The 24253-nt window shown below is 30.5% G+C and overlaps 1 protein-coding gene across 4 annotated transcripts; it reads left to right on the plus strand.

The window, feature by feature from the left end:
• Positions 1-620: 620 nt before the first annotated feature.
• On the plus strand, positions 621-16172 carry LOC115709018 (agamous-like MADS-box protein MADS2). Of its 4 annotated transcripts, none has more exons than XM_030637042.2 (8): positions 621-1103; positions 5240-5321; positions 5472-5533; positions 5621-5720; positions 14779-14820; positions 14935-14976; positions 15513-15661; positions 15813-16172. In XM_030637042.2, the coding sequence occupies exons 1-8, from the start codon at positions 919-921 to the stop codon at positions 15898-15900; spliced, it is 750 nt and encodes a 249-aa protein (XP_030492902.2). In that variant the 5' UTR covers positions 621-918; the 3' UTR covers positions 15901-16172. The 4 variants fall into 4 exon arrangements, with proteins under 4 accessions (XP_030492902.2, XP_030492903.2, XP_030492901.2 ...); XM_030637041.2 differs by having other exon boundaries at positions 713-1103; positions 5237-5321; XM_030637043.2 differs by lacking the exon at positions 14779-14820 and having other exon boundaries at positions 699-1103; positions 5237-5321.
• The last annotated feature ends 8081 nt before the right edge of the window (positions 16173-24253 follow it).

Genomic DNA, 24253 nt, shown 5'->3' on the forward strand with positions numbered 1-24253 from the left:
CATTTAGTTCCATGTATTTTTTTAGTTGTTTTCTAAATAAAATAGAAAAAATTTACAAAATTTTAAAAATAGAATAAAAAAAAAAATCAAAGATGCACCTAAACTTATTTTGTGCTTTCCTTTATATTATATATAGATATTGATATTGATACTATTGATAATAAGTAATTAGATAATGTAATTTGATATTATTACATTAATAAATAATTTTTTTATTATACTGAAAAAACTTAAAATAATTATGCGAGTAGCAGTTATATTATCTAGTTTATAATATAGGAGTGACATTTGTATTATGTGGAAATTAATTTCATATGGTAGCTACATTTCTCAAAATATCTTTGCCTATAGGTTTTGTATATAACAATATATATATACGACTACGTCTTGTAGTTTATATATCGGAATCATTTGACATTGGGAATTATATTGAAACATGTAATGGTGAAGTACAATAAATATATACTATAGAAAGCAAAAGTGCCTTCAATTTAATTAATATTACAAATATTTGTACTACTTTATTAATATTACATAGAAAGAGAGACCAAAAAAATGTATCGATGTTGTCCATATATATATATTTATATATAAATATAGTTGATGTTGATGAGTGGAAGGGATAGGGCTAAACATGTACTGTTACAGAAAAAATCTGATCAACATAGCTACCTTTAGAGACTAATAAATATACCGCACACAATACATAATTATATTATATATAGAGTACCAAATTTATAATACACACAAAAGCTTTTTTAAGGGGGGCTTCCCGTTTTCCTTCACAGGTTAAGATTACTATTATCTTATCCCTTTTGTTACCCTAACTGAAGCTCTTTATAGAGGACTATAGAAATTAAAGACGGTCTAGCTAGAAAGAGGAAGTGTACAAATCTAGGTAAGAGAGAGAAAAGAGAGATGGGAAGAGGGAGAGTAGAGTTGAAGAGAATAGAGAACAAAATTAACAGGCAGGTCACATTTGCCAAGAGAAGAAATGGGCTTCTCAAGAAAGCTTATGAGCTCTCTGTTCTCTGTGAGGCTGAGGTTGCCGTTATTATTTTCTCCAACCGTGGGAAGCTTTATGAGTTCTGTAGCGGCTCCAGGTATATGTATTATTATTATATATATATATATGTATACATCATAATCTCTTCCTATTAATTAAACCTACCCTTTCTCTATAGATCTCCATATATAAATATATATACATGGTGTTTGTATATATATATTATATATATAAGTTATTTATCCTTTTTATTCAAGATCTATGTTTTCTTCAACTTCAAGTTGATTTTTTTGTTTATAATTAAGTAAGGGGAGCATAAGAGTTAGGTCTAGATGGCTTAATTTGCAGGAGCAAGATGTCTTTTAATTAATTAATAGTTTCTCAAAATTATATATACTTCCTGTTATTGTGTGATCCAACAATTAAATCCTCATAAAAGAAAAAAATCTCATACACTTGAACTAATTTTGTCCTATATAATATTAGGTTTTGCTTTGTCAAATATGTTCGATATATACTTATATATATGGCCCAAAGCTATAAAAAGCCATGATTGTTCTCTAATTTCTACATCATTCATCTTCTTCATTTCGTCTAGTTTGATCTCATCAGGAAAGATCAAATCTAATTCTAGTGTAACACTTTATTTTATTAGATAATTTATTCTAACAATAACAATAACAATGATATTAGCGTTAAAAAAAATTATATATATATATATAATATGACTATATATGTATGTAAACATGGGTGTGAGTACAAACATTTTTAGAGTGCCATGTTTTTAAAGAGAATTTATATTATTAATTAATGTTTTCCAAAGACTGGTTTCACTGTTATGATTCGAGAGCAGAGATGTGATGTTTGATGTGCTAGAACAGCTAGCTTGTTATAATAGTATGGTAATTGGTGCAATGAAATACTTAATAAGTGCAAGAGAAAGAGAGAGAGGAGAGAGAAATTGAAATATCGAGAGAGAAGGCTGCTTATGTCTTGGCATGTAAAGCTGTAAGAATCTAAATCTATACAGAACTCATTTAAACCCAGTGTGTAAGCCATTAAGGTAAAAAAGGAAAAACAAGACCTGTCTGTTCAAAGGTTTGCTTTAATTCCTGGTAGTTCAGTTCAAAATTATTAAATCTTCTTCATAAATCTAATTCCAATACCTTTGTCGTCTTCCTCAAACAACTTTGTGATTTTCTTTCCGTATGTGTTTATTTTATTAATGATAAAATAATTCTTTTGACATAGATCAGGTATTTTATTTTTCATTTCTTTCCTCTATTTTCATTTATATTTTTACTTTCACTTTAATTTGTTGTTGTCTCAGACTTTTGGATAGTTCTTTTATTAGTTACTGATATCAGTCTGTTATTTTTATTCAATCTAATAATTGTAGTATTAACTACACAGAAGTTGTTAAAACAACATTATAGTTTTAATATTTTCGTGCGTTCAAACAATATATATATATCGAAAACTTTGTGGAATCATTTGTTTGTTTCTGCCAGGTATTTGTTCGAATATATATGATACAATAAATACATATATAATACTTAAGCGTTGAATCTTGTCATCTATGATCTATACTTAGTTATAAACTAGGTGATTGTTACGTGCCAAGCCACGTAGTGTTAATTTTATTTAATATTTTAGTTTTTTATTTGAATTAATAATTAAAATAGTATAATTATTTGAACGATTTGTTTTATAAAAATAAAATATGTGTCAGTATATTTAGTAAGTAAAATATAGTTGTGTTATAATAATGTATGTTATTAATAGTAAAATGTACATTAATCTTCTAATTGAAAAAAGTTCTATTATCTCATTTCATATCTAATAATAGCTATACAACTATATATTTATAGACTTTCACATTCTTTGCAAATTACTAATAAGCACCAATAATATTTTCATATTCTAATATTTTTTAACCTTCTCTAAGCCAACACAATCAATCTTCTTTTATATTATCTTTTCTAAATATTTTATCTATATTTTTCTTTTTTAAAAAATAAATAAAAAAATTATTAATATTCTCCCAAGATAGGTTTGTTAGAGAGATATGTGGCTAAGATGATTTTTTTAATTTAAAAAGAGATTATTAATATTTAAAAGATTGTTTATTTAAAAGATTGTTTAATTTTTTGGGTTTAATTATTGGGTTTATTTTTTAACGGGAGATCAAACCTAATCGTTAAATTTAACAGAATATTCTTTTATTTTTAAGTATATTCTGTTAAACCAAGAATGTTAAACCAAGAAATGCCGTTAGATAGATACTTTTAATATATAAAGATATATTATATAAATGAATCATCTATCATTAGGTATTACTTATTAACCCAAACTCTTAAAAAATAAATATATCATCATTTTTTTTTTCATTTATATAATTTTAAATTTTTTATTTACCGAAAGAGAGTCTTTGTTGAAATTTGATATTATTATTTTTAATTGTTTTATAATTTATTTATAGTTGTTATGTGGTTGATTTTATGGTTATTATTTTTTACTATTTTATATTTCAAAGTTAAGTTGTGGTTATTTTTTTACATTTTTTAATTTTTATTGAGAAAAATATATTTTTATAAATTTCAAACTTTGAAATCCTATTATAAAAAAGTAAATAAATATATATAAAAAAAATATAACGACTATACATTTCAAAACAATTTTTTTTTTTTTTTTGTATTTTTACTGAATTCCACATAGAATCTCTCTGAGCAAATAACATAACAACCTAAATAACAACCATAATACAGATAACAACCTACATAGAAACTACCGGATAATAACCAAGTGTGTAATTTTTTTTTTTTAAAAAAAAAAGTTAAAAAAAAATAGTATATTAACTAATTTTCTGAAAATATATTTATTAAAAATTCTGTTATTTAATTATTTTTTACGTGAATTCCGTTATTTAATTTAGTTGATCTTGATCTGGGATATAATAATGCACTTTTTTTTTTTGCCTTTGATGTTGTGAGAGAATGATTTAAACCGGCCAGAACCTCTGATATGTAAATAAGAGTAGTGTGATATCACATACTGTTTAACCAAAACATATTTCTTATTTATTGCGAAAAGTAAATTGAACCTTTTCCAAACATATTCGAGGGAAAGCATGTTTCTTTGTTGGATGTGAGTTTTTTAACTATTTCATTGTAGAAATTATGATCGATCATCTATTTAGTAATAATTTACATATTTTAAATATTTTTTCATGCTTAAATATAATTTCAATTAAAAAACTTAATATAGCACATTATTTAGGAAGTGAAATAGGTTTTTTATCCACTTTAATTTGTACCGAGTGTGGTACAATCAATTTCTGAATATATACATAATATATATAATTTTTCTTTTTTAAAAAACATATTTATAAAATCTTATTTTAACATATTCCATTAATGTTATACTGTTATTTATAGATCAATAAATAAATATGTCTAGATACTATACAACTGTATATGAATTCGAAGCCTCCAAGCTATTTGGTGCATAGGCTAATTCATATATAAAATTATTTGAAAATATACTACCAAGAGTACGTATATGCATGGAAAAATAGGCATACAAATAATATACATACATTTCTTTACCTTTGATCATAGTCTTTCTCTTTTTTAAGAATAATGTATATATAAATATATATAGAATTAAGAGTTTTTGTGATCGATCTACTAATTAATGATTACAGTATCAATGCTTTCAAACATAAAGGATAGAATGTTGCGATTTCTTTTTCTTGCGATACAAATGATTATGGGATGCTGTTCTAATGTTAGGACTCATATACATTATGTTTTTATTTATCAAATGATAATTTTGTGAAATTAATTATTTATCAGATGAGAATTAATTAATTATTCCATTGGTAATAGGAAGTAAAAATTATATACTGTAATGTAGCTAAATTTCTATGCTGAAATTAAATTGTGAAAATAAGTTATGTATTTGTGCAATAGAAATTTTTTAGCTAGCTGGTAAATCAAATTGTAAATATATAGGTCTTGCCATTATAATACAATATGCAGTGTACCATGACTGTTTATGAATACATATAAGATGAATGATGATATGCTTTATCGATCAATACACTCCTTAATTTTTTTAACTTTAGGTGTGCTACTTAAATTATTTTATTTATATTTATAATTGTGTGATTATAAATTAATTTTCTTTGGGATTTATACGTTAATTGTACTTATGATTTCTTAAAAGTAGCATGGTGAAAACGGTAGAAAAGTACAAGAAGTATAGTTATGGAGGACTGGACGCTACTCAACCTTTAATTGACTCTCATGAGGTAAACTCAACTGGTGCCCCTTGGCCAGCACATATATATATGTCCTATATATTTTTCTTATATTAACATGTAAATATTTAAAGGAAATTATGTATGTTAGAGGTAACAAAGCTCATTTAAGCATTGTGTGATCATTTTGGGTCCAAGTAGAACAGCTATCAGGAATATTTGAAGCTAAAAGCAAGAGTAGAGGTTCTACAGAAATCTCAGAGGTACACAATTACATATATATATACTCAAGTATATAAATATATATTTATTTATTTATGTGTTTGTAACGATTGTACTGAATGCTGCAGAAACCTTCTTGGGGAAGATCTCGGACCGTTGAATACAAAGGAGCTCGAGCAGCTAGAGAATCAGCTGGAGATATCTTTGAGGCACATTAGGTCAACAAAGGTAACATTAAATTGTAACTGTTTTTGGTTTTTATTTTTAGTGGGATTTGGCAGCTGGCGGACCCACATCTAATAAATATAGTTATCATAATTCATATTAGATATTCCGCATTGCTAGCACTATAACAAACCCAGTATTTTCTAGCTATATTTTTTAAACCAATAACATTATCCCCAAGAAAATTGCTAATCATCATTATACCTTTTAGCATTTCTCTTAAATATTAATTTGAATTATACATTAATTCTAAAAGATTCTATATTTCTCTTGTATGTTTGGGACTTAATAGATTATTTAGATTTTTGTCTTTAAATTAAAATAAATGCCCCTAATTTTAGTTCCCTAAAAATTGTCCAGAATCCATTCATAGTGGTGTGAATTAATAGTTCTGTCAAATTTTGTCACACATGCAAACAGAATAATAATTTGGTTGTTTAAATAATTGTCATCTTAAAGGCACCTCAAAGCTGTGTCAACTCAACGTCTGTTATTAATTTCATAAAAAAAAAAAAAAATTAATTTACATTTACATAATTTTTTTAAAAAAATTGATTGATTTTTATTTTAATGATGTTTTAAAAATACAGATATACATTGTTTTTTTAATTATTTTAATCTTAAATTATACATGTGGCACTGACTGACGTAGTAATTGGCTAAACAACTATATCATTATTTTATTGTAAAAAAATTTGATAGATCCACCAATTTACAACTGTGAGTAGTTCATCAACTATATTTTAATGGACTAAAAAGTTTAAACATTTTATGAGACTTGTTTTAATATTTTTTTATTTTTTCAAATTTAACATATTTTTTTTAAGTTTTATTTTTTTACCAAAATAAAAAATTACTGATATAACACATTGCATATATAAGAAAATGGAACCTTGGGATTTTTTTTTCATTTCCTCAAAATTTAAGATCCAAACAAAGTATATACGCTGTATAATTTTATGAATTTTAAAAAATTACGGTATGTGCAAAAAGTATGTAGATATTAAAAAATAATAAATAAATCTGTTATCAAATTTGTCGAAAATATATTCCTTTATATTTTTTTCCACTATATGTTTTCTCTCATAAAAGTTTTCCTTCAAAAATTCAAGGTCTAAATAAGGCCTGGAGCACGGTTGGGGTAAGTTGAAAAATACTATTTTTATTAATCAATTAATCAAATTTACCTCTGTTTTCATATTTATTTGAAACATAACTCTTTTTATGTGTATTGTACCCAAAATACCTTGACATAAGAAAGTCACATGGAGAGTCTCTTGAAGTGACAGGGGTAAAATTGGTATAATGTTTTAAAAAAGAGGTAAAAATGATAGACTTTAAAAAAGAAGGTAAAAATAAAAGAAGACAATATAAAAAAAGTATAGAGTGTAATTTCCTCTTTTAATTTTGATGGAAAGCATAACATTCATATTTCCCCTCTCTATATATATATCAATTAAGAAAATATCTTTTTAAAACTAAGCCATAAATTTAGAGATTAATACTATTTGGAAGAGCATTGTTATTACACACCACAATAAGCAGTAACTAGTACAATTTAAAATTAGTATTTTGAATATATTTAGTGATATTTTATGATAATTATTAAATTAAATTATGTAGAGTTTGATTTTTAATTACACCAATAATAATATGACTTTTAAATAATGATAGTTCCACTAATATTGTCTTTTATCATTTCTCCACTTAAAACGAAGAAAAAGAAAATATTTTCACTCATTTATGTCAATTTATATACAGGGTCATAAACACTGATTAGGGACTTGAAATTGTGAAAAAAAATTAATAATATATGGTTAAAATATTAAATAATAACAAGATATTTTAAAAATAGTATTTTGCATAGTGATTAAAGTGTCATTTTATAGTACGAGGAATCAATTTCCAATTCTTACATTTCAGTTTTTTTTTAAAAAAAATATTAAATGTGTGATTATTAAGGATTCAACCTCCAAACTTAACTTTACAAGTTTTATCAGTACACCATAATATTAGAAATATTATTTTAATAATATGCTGAAATTATTTATATAGATATCCGAAAATTTAATTAGCTACTAGATTCTATATTCTTTGATAGACCAGATATAACGAGGATCTAAGAACCTGTACGCCTGTCAATGAAGGGACAAACTAGTACCTCCGAGACCCTACTAAAGAATTCCAGATTAGAGGAGATTATTTTCCAATTAAAGCACATATTATGCTAACATGTTTTGGTTTGTTTAGAGGAATCTTGTTATTGGGTATCAGTAGTGTTTTAACACTTTTAGAAATATCGCTTAATGATTTACTAGTAATATTTTTTAAAATAATTATATTAAAGTATATGAGACTCATACTTAGGTACACCAATAACAATATTAATACTTAGAAGGTTGGTTGATACCACTAAGTATCCTTTAACATTTTTTTTTTATTAGTCACGACACTAAAAGTATTCATAAAAAAGTAATGATAATTATGGGTTATTCTTGAAGTGAGTGGCCTATGTTAGGGTTTATAAAACACTCAAGAAAATATAGAAAACCCTAAATCATAAATTTTAAAGCCTTTTCTAAATTAAAGAAGAAGAAGATGATAAAATATTAGCGGAAGCACTAACCTGAAGCCATTGTTGGAGATTGCAGAGAAGGTTTTTTATCTTCAAAGAATGCACTATTTTCTTAAGTATTTTCTCTAATGGGGAAGGAGAGATTACAGAAACCCTAGTGTTTCTTGGGAACCACTACCTATTTATAGACTCATCTTAGAATGAGTTTTGGGTATTTATAATTTGGCCCCTCAACAAATTATAAATTAACTTATGGTATCTACACATTATTTCCATAACAATTTAATACCCTTTTGATACCCATAACATAATTGGTCATTTAATTTTGTATCACACTTTATAATAACATATACATTATACATATGTGCCCACATAGGATTTTTAATGCAACAATCTCCCACTTGGGCAACATATGTTACCTGATAAATGTATAACCTTATGAGCTCAAAATTTGCTATTATGTAAAGGTATTTACAACAATCTCGTCCATCAACTATACCCATATAGGATCAAAGCGATTTTCGTCATATCAATCATGACTGAACCCATCAATGGTCACATATACAAATATAGCCAAATGACATAGATCAATCATGGATGTGTAGCATAGAAATTACATGTAATGTGAACCGAACATGCCTATTTCCAACTGGTCCTCCTAAAACCATAATGAGGTCAGACTTAAACATAACAAACCAGAGTGAATAAACTGAAAACTTTATTTCTGATCAGAAAATAACCAAATACATAAATGTCTTAAACAAACATAAAGCAAAGAAAATACAAACTCCCACTAAATCATGATATCCTCAAGTAATACTACACCCATATGAGCAGTGTGCTCATGAAAGACCTTGGGTGGTAATCCTTTTGTGAGCGGATCCACTATCATGGAGTTTGTCCCAATATGCTCTATGGAAATCTGTCCACTCTGCACTCTTTCTTTCACAACTAGGAACTTTATGTCAATATGCTTTGACTTGGATGAGCTCCTATTGTTATTGGAATACAGCACTGCTGATTTATTGTCACAAAATATCTTAAGTGGTCTTTTAACATTCTCCAAAATACGTAGCCTAGTGACAAAGTTTCTCAGCCATATTCCCTGATTTGATGGCTCATAACACGCTACGAATTCAGCTGCCATAGAGGAAGAAGCTACAAGTGTCTGTTTGACACTTTTCCAGGATATAGCTCCTCCAGCTAACAAGAAAATGTAGCCTGATGTAGACCTTCTGCTATCTTGGCATCCAGCGAAATCAGAATCAGAATACCCTACGACCTCCAAAAGATCTGATTTCCTGTATGTGAGCATGTAATCATTTGTTCTCTGAAGATACCTCATAACCCTCTTAGCTGGTATCCAATGGTCCATACCAGGGTTGCTTAAATATCTACCTAACATCCCAACAATGTACGCAATATCTGGACGCGTACATACCTGAAGATACATTAAACTCCCTACAACTGATGCATAGGAATCTTTTTCATTTCCTGAATTTCAAGGCTGCTGTTAGGGCATTGTCTAAGACTGAATTTGTCTCCTTTAGCAACAGGGGTATCACTTGGTCTACAATCTTGCATGCCAAACCTTTTGAGTACTTTATCGATATAGCACTTTTGTGATAATCCAAGAATATCCCGAGAACGATCTCGACGTATTTGAATTCCTAATACAAAAGAGGCGTCACCAACATCTTTCATCTCAAATTGCTTAGATAGAAATCTCTTGGTTTCGTGCAATAAGCCTATATCATTAGTGGCAAGCAATATGTCATCGACATATAGAACCAGAAATATGTATTTACTCCCACTGAACTTGTGATATACACAATCATCAATAATATTCATCTCAAAACCAAATGAGATAATTACTTGATGAAACTTGTGATACCACTGACGAGAAGCTTGCTTGAGTCCATAGATGGATTTCTTTAATTTGCCAACCATATTCTTTGGGTCACCAACCACAAAGTTTTCTGGTTGCTCCATATAAATTGTCTCATCAATATCGCCATTGACAAACGCTGTTTTAACATCCATCTGATGTAACTCAAGGTCAAAATGAGCAACAAGTGCCAATATTATCCTAAAAGAGTCTTTCGATGAAACCGGAGAGAAAGTCTCTGTATAATCAATGCCTTGTTTCTGAGTATAGCCATTTGCTACAAGACGTGCCTTAAATCTCACCACATTACCATATTCATCCTTCTTGGTTTTAAGTATCCACTTAAAACCAATTGGCTTTACACCTTCTGGTAATGGGACAACTTCCCAAACTTTATTGTCTTGCATAGACTTATTCTCTTCATCCATGGCATCAATCCACTTTTGAGAGTTAGAACTTTTCATGGCCTAATGCAAGTTGATTGGATCATCTTCCATCATTCCATTTTCATCCTCATGTTCTTGAAGAAATACAAAATAGTCATTTGAAATAGCATTTCTTCTCTCTCTTGTGGATCTCCTTAATGGCTTTTGTTCTTGAAGGTGTTGAATTGTTTTTCTGGAACAATAACCTCATCCTGATTTGGGAGTTGTTCAACATTGTCTTGTTGAGGTTCCAAATTCATTTCTTGATCAATGACAGGTGTGGAAGCATGAACATTGTCTAAAATGATAGTAGGAACTGAGTTTGAATTCAATTCTTCATCAAAAGTAATGTCTCTAACCTTATTTCTCCCCCCAAATTCAACATCCTCAAAAAAAGTTGCAGTTCCCCTCTCAAAAATATTTCTAACAGTGGGATCATAAAACTTATAGCCCCTAGATCGCTCAGAATAACCAATAAAGTAGCTGCTAACTGTTTTGGAGTCCAATTTATTTTCATGTGGCCTATAAGGCCTTGCCTCAGCTGGACATCCCCAAATGTGTAAATGCTTTTGACTAGGCTTTCGACCTGTCCAAAGCTCATAAGGTGTTTTTGCAACTGCTTTACTTGGTACTCTATTCAGAATGTAAGCTGCTGTCTTTAATGCTTCTCCCCAGAGGGACTCAGGTAAGGTAGAATGAGCTATCATGCTCCTTACCATATCCTTAAGAGTCCTATTTCGTCTCTCAGCAACACCATTCATGCTAGGTGATCCTGGCATGGTGTACTGTGGGACAATACCACATTCCTCTAGGAATTTAGCAAATGGTCATGGACGTTGTGCACCTGAGCCATCATATCTACCGTAGTACTCACCACCACGATCAGATTTGACGTGCTTAATCCTTTTGTTGAGTTGATTCTCAACTTCAGCTTTGTAAGCTTTGAACACGTCCACAGACTGAGATTTTTCATGAATGAGATATAGGTACCCATAACGTGAGTAATCGTCTATGAATGATATAAAATATTGTTGACCATTCCAAGATGCCGTAGGGAATGACCCACAAATATCTGTGTGAATCAATTCTAAGACTTCTGAAGCTTTATTGGCACCTAATCTCTTAGTTTTGGTCTATTTTCCCTTGATACAATCTACACAGAAATTGAAATCTGTGAAGTCAACAGACTCTAAAATGTCATCAGACACAAGACGCTCAATTCTACCTCATGAGATATGACCTAAGCATTTATGCCATGATGACGCTGAATTTTCTTTATTTAATTTACGTTTAGTACCTCGTGATTCCACATGCAAAGTTTCATTATAGGATGCAATTGTTTCTAGCAAATAAAGATTGTCATAAGTATTTAAATAACTAGTTCCAATAATATTTGAATTTAAAGACAAAGTAAACTGATTGTTTCCAAATGAACAACAATATCCATATTTGTCCAACAAAGAAACAGAAACTAAATTTCGTCTAAAAGACGGCACAACAAAAGTGTCTTTCAAATCCAAATAAAAACCAGTTCCTAATAACAATCTAAAATGCCCAATTGCTTCCACTTCCACCGATTATCCATCGCCCACAAAGATGTGTCTTTCACCATCATTTGGCTTTCAGTAGCTCAGGCAACCCTGCATAGAAACACTTATGTGAGTAGTAGCACTAGAATCTATCCACCAAGTGTTTCTAAGTACTGAAACTAAATTAACCCCAGAACAGACCAAAACAAGATTAATACCTTTCTTTACACGCCATGCGTGATATTTGGCACAATCTTTCTTCACATGTCCAGGTTGGTTACAAAAGAAACAACCCTTAGAATCCTGTTGTTGTTTCTTTGGAACTGGACCCTTAGCAGCTTCATTCTCAAATTTTCTTTTCTTGCCCTTATCCTTAGGAGTAGTGGCCAAGTGAGCACTTTCAGTTTTGTCCTTTTTCAACCTTTCTTCCTCTTGCACACAATGAGAAATAAGCTCGTTGAGAGTCCATTTCTCCTTTTGACAGTTGTAACTAATTTTAAATTGGTTAAACTGTGGAGGAAGCGTTAACAAAACCATGAGTACAAGTACATCATCCGAAAGCTCAATCTTATGTGTCCTTAATCTTGAGACAATATGATGCATTTCCATAATGTACTCCCTTACATTTCCTTGACCCTTATACTTCATGTTCATTAAAGAACCAAGAAGTGTTGTCATTTCAACCTTATCGTTTTTAGCAAAACATTCCTCAATTTGTTCAAGGAAATTCTTAGCCATAGTAACCCCTTCGGATTCGGTGCCCCAAAAGGCGTCTGGAATGCTGTGTTTCATAATCATTAGACTCATGCGATTTGAACGATCCCACCTCTCAAATTCCCTTTTATCATCATGGGAACTTTCCTTAGTGAGAGGTGCAGGTTGTTCATTCCTTAGTGCATGATCTAAATCCATACATCCTAGAACTATAAGTAGGTTCCTTTTCCAATCCTTGAAATTGGTCCCATTAAGCATAGGAATAGAATTAATGTTAGCAGATATTGAAGCAGCAGAAGATGAACTAGCTGAATATAGAACAAATAAAACAAGCTCACATTAATATGCATAATTAAATAATAAATTTAAAAATTGGTTAATCTCATCTCAAGATACCAAACACACATTAATATCAAGCCTTTGGACAGTACAATATTAACTGTAAGCGGTACTCTTGGTGTAGTAATCAAATATTGACAATAAAATTGTGCCAAACAATAGGTCAATCTTTGGACTAGCGTATTGTTCACACAAAATACCTTATAATTGTCACACATTTATTGCCACAGGTTTGTTTGAAATTTAGCGAAATATTCACTTATTTTTGGGCTAGTCAATATAAGCATCAATTACAAACACACAACCATCCTAATATTTAAATAAATTAATCTACACAAAAGAGGTCACTTTGGCGACATATTGTTTCAATTAATTTACTCAAAATATTAGTCATAAACCAACACCAAAATTTGAATTAAATTGTTTAAACCAAAATATATATTATGCATATATCCAAATTGTATAACATATATTATAATATATATCATACAAAATATAATTTCATCGGCACAAGTCGCCGATCGACATAAGCCATAAAATATGTAATGCATATATAATATATAACTATAAAAGTGGGCTGAAGCAAGAAACCATAAAACAAAATAATTGAATATAACACTTACAGATGCTCTAACAATTTTCAGAATAAATATACACGCAATTGATACAAAAGTAATAAAATCAAAAGAAATTGATAACACATATCTCTTCAATCAATCACATGCATCATTCATTATATTACTGCATAATATTAATAAAAACAAATCGTAATCATCAACCGCAAAACATTCTCATCACAATATATATATACCATAAAGAAATATATATCTTTTGAAGCCAAAAACTCATATAATTGAAACATTCAATATATGTATTCAATCAAAATAGTGACGCCGACTGTGAATTAAAATTATTTGATATGTTTTATAAAAATATACCGAACCATATATATATATATGAAAATTAAAAAATCCTAATTTTCAAAATCCCCAAATTTCATAAACAAAATCATCAGATCTTCAATCAATTCAACAAAGGTGGCTCTTGTACCACTTGTTAGGGTTTATAAAACACTCAAGAAAATATAGAAAACCCTAAATCATAAATCTTAAAGCCTTTGCTAAATTAAAGAAGAAGAAGATGATAAAATATTAGCGGAAGCACTAACCTGAAGCCATTGGAGATTGCAGATGAGAAGGTTTTTGATCTTCCAAGAATACACTATTTTCTTAAGTATTTTTTCTGATGGGGAAGGAGAGAATACAGAAACCCTAGTGTTTCTTGGGGACCACTACCTATTTATAGACTCATCTTAGAATGAGTTTTGGGTATTTATAATTTGGCCCCTCAACAAATTATAAATTAACTTATGGTATCTACATATTATTTCCATAACAATTTAATACCCTTTTGATACCCATAACATAATTCGTCACTTAATTTTGTATCACACTTTATAATAGCATATACAATATAATATGTGGCCACATAAGATTTTTAGTCCAACCGCCTACCTTTCAATGATTTAAATATAAGAAGAAACACGGAGATTTGCTAATACGGACTTTTTTATATATAAAATATATTTCAGACCCAGTGCCTGCTTGATCAGCTTAATGATCTTCAACACAGGGTATGTGTATTTTACGATCACATCAATTCACATTCCATAAGATACAATATATATAGCATGTAATATAACTATTTTTATGCTTCTTATTTTCTGTGGTTATTATCATTTTAACAGGAACAATTCCTACTTGAAGCTAACAAAACGTTGAGAAGGAAGGTACTCCAATTTATTCTTTCATTTTTTCAATCTTACATATTTAATATTACTCTGAATATATTTATGCACAAAACTTCTTTTTCTAATAATACATTGATTTTAAATCTTTGCTTGCTACAAAATCTATATGTGGCTACTATAGTCGTTGTTGATCGATGCTTTTCAAATAAATAATCATCAACTTTTGTTTGCGCGGCAATGTGATTGTTTTGTGGATGAGTATTAGAAATGAAAAAAAATAAAATAAAAAATCAAGTATATATAAATATATATAAATAGTGGGAGTGAATTTTATTCTGAGTATGCAATATACCGTTGATTTAACAGCTTCAAGCCCAAATATATGAAACTGAGCTTAAAGTATGTTACACGATAATCAAAGTACATAAAACAAACCTTATTATGTTATGGTGCATCACAAATATACTCATCAGCTTTTTTATATATAAAATGAAAAAATCCATATATATATATTTATATAAAAAAATGATATTTTTAAATAATTTTTAATTGTGAAGTTGGTGATTATTATTTAGTTGGAAGAAAACAGTACTCAAAATCCACTTCGACTTGCATGGGAAGCTGCAGCGGAGGAACACAATAACAACGCCTACACCCACCTTCCTTCTGAAACAGATCAAGGCTTCTATCAGCCTCTCGGAAACAACTGTACCTTGCAAACTGGGTAAAAGAAAAAATAAAACTAACAAAATACGAAACAATCTTAAAATTATGCTTTTACTTTTATTGTTAATAAAATTGCATTACACCACATTCGAAAATTAATAACAATTCAGGCCGATTTAATTGATATTGCTTACTCTTACTTCTTACAGATACAGCAATTCAGCGGGCCCAACTGAAATGAATGGTGGAGCCCCGGCCCAAACTTTGAACGGGTACATGCATGGATGGATGCTTTGATTCTGGTGTGGCCTTTTATATCAAGATTTGCAGCAATAAAACGTGCACTAGAATTGTACTACTTTCTTCTCCCCATAAGTAAATTTTATTTATTTTTCTTTTTGTTTTTCAAAGACCCATATATAACTTGTGATTATATATGCATAAGTAACAATAAGTAGTACCTATGTGCTATGTCGTTGGCACAGAACACCAATATTGTATTGTATAAAATAATCGCACTACCCTATAATTCTTTAAGATATGTGAATGGAAATGTGTGTGTGCATATATACGATGGATTTTCACATAGATATATATAAGAAAACAACCTGGAATGTTGTACTAAATGTTTTATCAATTTTGTGCGCATATACAATGCAAAGCGAGTGGTGGGAGCTGCTCGCCGCGCCTATCACATTTTGTGCGCAGTAATTTGTGGAGGGGTTATTAATAATAACCCGTAATATTTTAGGAAGTTTTTAGGGCACCCGTAATATTTAACTTCTAAGATTTCATATGTTAATAATATAATTAAGCATCTAAATTTAATTTTTATAAAATATGGCAAACTAATTAATTATAAATAACTACTTTTAAATAGTGTGATGTCTTATAGCAATATGCTCTTTATTGAACATGTCCTTCTTAGAAAGGGACGCACTTTATTGGCTATATTTATTTGTGTTGATAATTTAAATTGGACTAGACGAGTGTCGACCTAAATTTAATCATTCATGACATTTTATTAAGCTGTACTACTTCTAGTTAGTTAATTCTATTAGAGTTTTGTATGAAGTTAGTTTAGGTTGTTACCTTTGTAACACAGTTAGTTGTTGTCACTACTATAAAAAGGATTTTTATGTTAGTTGTCTTTCTTTTTTTAAGTCGGTAAAAACCTCTATGCATCTATAAATATCATTAGCCTCTTGATCATTTTTGATTCACTACTACAAAAATGACTTTTTACTTCGGTTATAAAGCGACGCATAAACATTTTGTGTCGGTTGGTAAAAGCGACATAATAATGGCAGATACAAATAGTCAAGTTATTTGCTTCATTTTAAAATCGACGCAAGCTGTTGTTTTGCTTCGGTTGAGAACTGAAGCAAAAAGTATGCTCTATTAGCGTCAGTTTTTAAGTGAAGCAAGAAACTTAGCTTCAAACTGTAACCAAAGCTAATTGGGTTATTGCGTCGGTTACAATTTGACACATATTTTTATGCAATTTTTTTTTTTACTTTTTGTGGCAGCTATAAAATGACGCATTGCGGTAGGTAGGAGAAAATTGCAGATTTCTTTGCAATTTTTTCCACTTGCATTTTCAAATATTAGAATTGATTTGCATAACAATATTTATATGACTAACAATAACATTTGTAATATAATAATTGTGAGGACTAGGTTAACTGACTCAAAAGTAAAAATACATATAATAAATAAATAAATAATATAAAAAAAAAAAATTGAATGAGATTAAACCCCCCCCCCCCCCCACAATTTCGTCCTCTTCCTCACTCACCCTCTCTTTTTCATTCTTTTCAAACACAAAAGGGAAACTCACAAACCACCACCACTCTCCGGCGACCCACCTCTGGCCACCAACCACACTACTAAAAAACCTCAAATTCCCGTCGGTTTTACACTGTCGGGTAAAGAATTCCCGACAGTTCATAAAATCGTCGCCTATACGAGCATCGCGAATACTGGATAAAATAGACGATGGCTGAAAACCGTCGGGGAAAACTGTGGCCTATAGTATAGGTCACGGTTTAAAACTATGGCCTATACTATAGGCCACAGTTTTAAACTGTCACCTATAGTAAATTTTTTAGTTTAATTTTAAATTTTATATTTTTTAGCGACGATATTTACCCGTTATTGGGTTGCAAAAAAAATATATAAAAAAAAAAATCTGCTTTTTTCTCTTGCATTAATCAATTTTTACTATTTTATATATTGCCACTAATTAAAGAGGATAAAGTATAAACATAAATTGAAAATGAACAAAAATTGAAATGCATACACACTATGTACTCAAATAACTTAATCGTTAGTTATATGAAAGTAACTAGTTATACTGTAAAGTATAAACAAAAACAGAAACCGATCATCATCGTAATAGCTATTGTCGCACTGTCTGTGCTCAGACGTGTTCAATTCACTGATCACGCAGAAGATTTATCTCGTCATTTGAGTACGAATTGCTCTTACCCTGCAAAGAAAAAAGAAAAAAAATTATATATTAATTAGTAAAAGACCATGTACTCTCCAATCAACACAAAGGACTCGATATCTAAAAGTTAAATTAAAAATATGCATCAATTGTTAATTAGCATGTTTAATTGAGACTAATCAATTTTCTCAAATTCTTTATCATATAGCATAACCTTATCTAATTAAACAATAATATACCAAGAATGAGAAGATCACTTAGAGAACCACCGATAAAAGAGAAAAACTTTGTCGCACCACCGAGAAAATCAATGAACTCCTAAAAAAATAACATTAACAATTTAAAATAAATAATAATAATAATAATAATAATAAAGAAGCCATAATTTATGTATGGGTCAATCAAAGTATACAAAATATAGAAAAAGAATTCAATGAACCAACAACAAAAATCTACATAGAAAGTAGAATAAACTGGTAAATATTTCACAAATATGAAAACACTAAAACAACACTACTAGAATTTATAGTAAGAGAACCAGACAACAAAAAGAAATTCTACAATGAAACAAAAGAAACTTAGAAGCATAGCATATTATTGAAACCATGTGTTGTTGTCATGTATTCTAATTTGGTTTGCGTTTTGAAGTACGATAAAATAGGATAGTGGAACAAAACAAACAAGCAAAACTAGAAATTGTTCTTCAACTCAAACTCTCTTTTTTACTATTGGTTTACTTTGTTGTTTTAATGAAGAAGATTATAAGTATGATGTTGAGCCATCCACATGTTGGTCTCCATTCTAATTTTACTCTGTTTTCTTTATCGGATTAATAATACAAAGGTGGATACTATAAAAATTGGTAAACAATGATAAATAATAAAAAACTAAATACAAACCATAATAAATATTCCAAAACTATTACCTAAAACCACTATTAAAGAAGTAAGAACAAAATCTTATGCCCTCTTTTTTATTTTTTAACTGAGAAAGATATTATACTCTCTGCAGAAGTACCAAGGTAAGAGGCTCACTATTCTTGTAGACCAATATGTTGGACCATCTTACTCTTGGCCTTGGGATCATAAAATGACAGACTAAATAACCAAGGTCAATAGACAACTATTTGATTCAAAAGTAAGTCCAAATCTAAATATTCAAACAACAAATGTTACTAGATGCAGAGCATAAAAATAATTCCTATGATATGTAACATAGAACCAAATAATATGATATCTCATATCTATTCTCTAATTTATAAATTTACATTATATGCCTACTAGATACCATTTGAAATTCTATGAATAAATTTATAAATAATAATTATTCATTTTATATTATTCTTTTTTGATAGCTTAATATTATAAGAAATACCTAAACAGAAATAGAAAAAACGATACCAAATTACACAAAAGAGAGGCAAAAGATATATACATACAAACAAATGACCAAACTCTTTTATTGGACTTTATATAAATATTTTATATACATGGTTTGTTCAAAGAAATTATGGTTTTCGACTCACACTCTCGAAAAATAGCAAAGTCAACTAAAGTCTATGTGAATGTTTTTCGTATGAATTAAATAGTTGATATTTAACCAAGGATGAAAAATATTAGCTTTCTTTTTCCTCAGTACGATAGGATGTCTGAAAGTAAAAAATTATATAAACACCAAATATGTAAATGGATCCTTCCAAATAAAGAGGGCATTGATTCCCATCACCACCGAGAGAAGCTCTATTCCATATATAATCAAGAGTGTTTTCGAAGAAATCAATTCAACGACTATTATTCGGTCCTATATATATGAATACAATGTATCATGTTATAATTTTTATCATCTTTTCAATTCTCTTATTAATTAAGTAAATCCTAAAAATAAATATAAACCCTAAAATTTTAAAAACAGTTTTAGACCAAAGTAAGATTTCTTACGAAACTATGTATGTTTTGGTGAAACAATTCATCAATAAAGAAATAAAGAAATAAGAAAAAACTGAATGGCATGGAGATGTATAACATACCTAGAAGGAAGGAGCGTAGTAAGCCTCTAAACCCGATGGCATACGGTTGTTCTGATCCTGTACGAGGCCTTCAATCTCGGGCGGACAACGGAAGTTTGAGACCGGAGCTGGCCTGGATGGGTGGAGCAGTGGCGACAAATTGAGAGGGAAACCAGAGATTGGGGCTCGGGAGAGAAAAGAAAGAAAAAATGGAGAGAGAGAGAGAGAGAGAGAGAGAGAGAGAGAGAGAGAGAGAGAGAGAGAGAGAGAGAGAGAGAGAGAGAGTCTTACCTGAAATAGGATGCTCGCGGGTTTGGGGCAAAGGAGAATTTGGGGCGTGAGAGAGAGGGTGATCGTGATCTAATAGATTTATGAGAGATGAGATTTTATTTTAAAGGGCCTTCCCCGACGGTTTTAAATTGTCAGTCAAAGTATGGGCCACAGTTTAAAACTGTGGTTAATACTTTGCCCGACAGTTCTACACCGTCGAGAATAGTGTAATATTTTTTTTTAAAATTTTTTCTCTACATTTATTAACCGTCGCCTAATTTATACGAGTGTTAAAAACCGTGGCCTATAGTGTATTATAGGCGACGATTTTCAACACTCAGATAATTTTTTTAGCGACGGGTGCCTAAAAAAACTGTTTTTGGGACTGTCGCGAATTTCGCCTTTTGTAGTAGTCCCCACGTCCCGGACAATGCGCCGCTCCTTTCGCCACCGTTAGCTCGGGATCTCGAGTCAAAATTTGGTGCTTCAAACTTTGAACGAATTTTCTGGTCACCTCCGGTGTCCGTTTAACAAGCCGTCTTCACCACTAAACTCAGCTCGTCGAGGAGAACTGTTGGGTTTTGTGCCCTAAATAAAACCCATTACAATCTGATTAGTTATCAATCTAAGAAATTTGAAGTAATTTATGTTTGCATAAATTTTTCATGCTTATGGTTTAATATATATTTAATATATGCACAAAATCTGTTAAGTCCAGAACATTAATTTATTCACAATTACAGTATTGTCAACACAGTGGAATGTGATTGTGATTATATGATTCAAAAGACTAAGTCCCTGTTTCATCAGTGTTTTGGATTTACACTGATGTGATAATCAGCGATGATGTGTACTTACACTTGGAGTAAGTGTTATGTTCTTTCCAGGACATTGGTAAAGTATACTAGTTTCGAATGTATAGAGTATACATTGGACTGGACCGATATTGAACTTAGTCAAGATATTATAAACTTGTCGTTGTATCTTTCCAAGTCAATATCACTAGTTGATCTTAGATTAAAAGAATCTAAATCCTGATATGCTTAGGCTCAACTTAGGAGTTCTATGCATGTTCTTTGATTTATTAGTTAAGCCTACTTTTGGGTCAGGGTGATACGTATATTTTGGGAACATGATATTATGATTGAGTGGAGTGCTGAACATAAATATGGAATCTATAGCTTCTACTAGTGTATAGAAGTCAAGTGATGATTCCCTTCGAGCTTAGCTAAATAGAAGTAAACGGATGAGCTCTTGTTTCAGTGACTATTTCTTAGATCACTCAAACTTCATTTACAGGTAGCTAAGTGTTTTAAGGGGCCAAATACATTGAGGGGTGGAAACGGTAAATTTATCCCATCTCGATGTAAATCATTTATATAGAGGATCTTTGATCACATTAAGATTATAACAATGGTTAAATGAGATAGCATATCTATATCGTGGAACATATAGAATGCTCTATATAAGTCTGAGAGTGCAATTCCAAGTTCTAAGAGTGGATTCAATAAGGAATTAATAAGTTAGGGAATTTACTTAGTAAATTCGGTTCGCTTTATTGGAAGCTCAGCATTATAGATCCATGGTCTCCATTCTAGTTGAGACCATACTGCCTGTAAGAATCAATAATTGATTTATGATTAATCAATTATAATTATAAAGTTAGACTATGTCTAATTTGTGAATTTTCACTAAGCAGAGGTGAAATTATAAAGAAAAGAGATTCTAGGTTTATTTATTAATTAAGAGACTCTATATGTCTAATTAATAATTATATTAAATGACAATATTATTTAATAATCTAATTTAGTTATTAAATAATTAGTTTTGGTATTTAATTGGTTAGAATTAGAAAATTGGCGTTTTTGAGAAAATAGAAATAAAAATTGTGAAAACTGCAAAATCCAAGTGAGGCTCACTAACACCTATGGCCGGCCACTTGATTGGCTTTTTCCAATTAATATTTTCATTATTTTAATGCCAAATAATTACTAACCTAAACCTAGTAGTTGCCTATAAATAGAAAATGGCTCAGTCAAAAATAAGTTTTTGTCAACAGTTTCTTAAGATTGCCTTTCAGAAAAACTGAGCCTTCCACTTTCTCTCTATAGCCGACCCTCTCTCTCTCTCTCTCTCTCTCTCTCTCTCTCTCTCTCTCTCTCTCTCTTTTCTTCTACATAATTTTGAAACGTCCTAGTGATAGAGAGTAGTGCCCACACACAGCAAGTGGTACCTCAATCATAGATTGGAAGACTGCGAAGGATCGCACTTAAAGAGAAGGACATTCGGGCTCAGATCTTGATAATACTCTACGACAGAAAGGATACAAGGGTTAGAGATCTGAGTGGAAGGAGACATATAATTTCGCTACAACCAATGTAAGGTTTTCTTAACTTTATATGTGTTTATTATCGTTTTAGAAAGTTCATATTTAGGATGTTAAACAACATACTTGTGAGTAGATCTAAGATTGTAAAGCCCGCTTAGTTAATTTGGAAATTAGCAGTTGTTTATGATTAATTATGAAATTATTTATAGCTATTTAAATAATTTATTATACTGTTATTTATGGAATTCAGAAATGCATGGTTATGTTATTCAGTAGTTTTTATATTTTGCATTTCCGGTGCCCGGTATTTTGGAACTCGGCGTTTGGCTCAGTAGAAATCACAATTTAGTATGTTAGTAGTTTGGGACGGGTTTTAGACATTGGGAATGTCGGGAATGGCTGGGAATTTAGAATTTCCCAAAAATACCCCCTTTAGTGATTTTTATGTGATTTTAGTGTGGAGGGGCAAAATGGTCTTTTTTGCCCCAATGACTTTTTGTCTTTTAGTGACTTGTTTATTTGAAAATAAATATTTATTTAATTGTTACTTGGCTGAAATGGATTTAATATATGTTATGTGATTTATATTTCTTTTTCACAAAAATTCAACACTTAGAAAATTTGAGAAAAGCTTTCAAAACCACTCTCTTTTCCTCCTCTCTTTTCGGCTGGGTGCATGTAATTCAAGGGCTGGATTTTCTTCAATTTTCAGGCTAGATTCATCATAGTTTTGTGAACTCTTGATTGTGGTAGGTGTTTCTTAATTTTCCTCCTTTATTTCCTTGATTAAAATGGTGAAAAGTTGAGTAAATGCATGCTTTTTGTGGCTGTTGTTATTACTGTGTTTTGTTGTTGATTTCTGAGGTTTAAAGCATGTTTAATTGAAGTTAATTGAGCTGTTTTGAAGCATGTTAGCTAGGTTGTGTGAAGCTTTGAGTTTTCCATGCAAAAAGTTATGATTTTTGAAAGAAAAGGTTTAATTTGTTGCTGTGAAGTTGCTGGATGTTCTTAGTTGTTTTCTGAGGGTTAGATATGCTTGTTTATGTGGATTTAAGCTAGTGGAATGCATGATTAGGTGGTTTTGCTCAAGTTTGAGTTTGGAACTCAAAGCTTGAGCTCCAATGGCATTTTTCGTGTTTGAGGTTTCTGGGTTGTTTTGATGCCTTGGATATGTTCTAGGGAAGGTATATAACAGGTCTGGAAAGTTTGAATCAATTTGGGGTTGATTTGAGCAAGATATGAAAATTTGATTGTTGCTGCCTGCGAGGAACCGAAATTCCGGTTGTGCATCCGGAATTCCGGATGGGCTTCGAAAATTCCCAGAACCGAAATTCCGGTTGGGCAACCGGTCTGCCGGTTGGGGAATTTTCAGAACCCGTGTTTTTCCTTGTTTTTATGTTTTAAGGGGTATTGCCATGCTTTTTATCGATAGGGAAACTTTTAGTTCCTAGTTTAAGTCCCCGGGAAGTGATTTAGCGTGTCACTTATAGCGTTGTGATTTTTATGGTTTAGGAGCACATGTCTGTAGCTCGGCTAAAGTTCCGGTCGAGTTGGCCAAGACACCTGAATTCGGAATCCAGGTAAGATTAGTATA

This window comes from Cannabis sativa, chromosome 3 (genome assembly GCF_029168945.1).
Source record: "Cannabis sativa cultivar Pink pepper isolate KNU-18-1 chromosome 3, ASM2916894v1, whole genome shotgun sequence".
NCBI lineage: Eukaryota > Viridiplantae > Streptophyta > Magnoliopsida > Rosales > Cannabaceae > Cannabis > Cannabis sativa.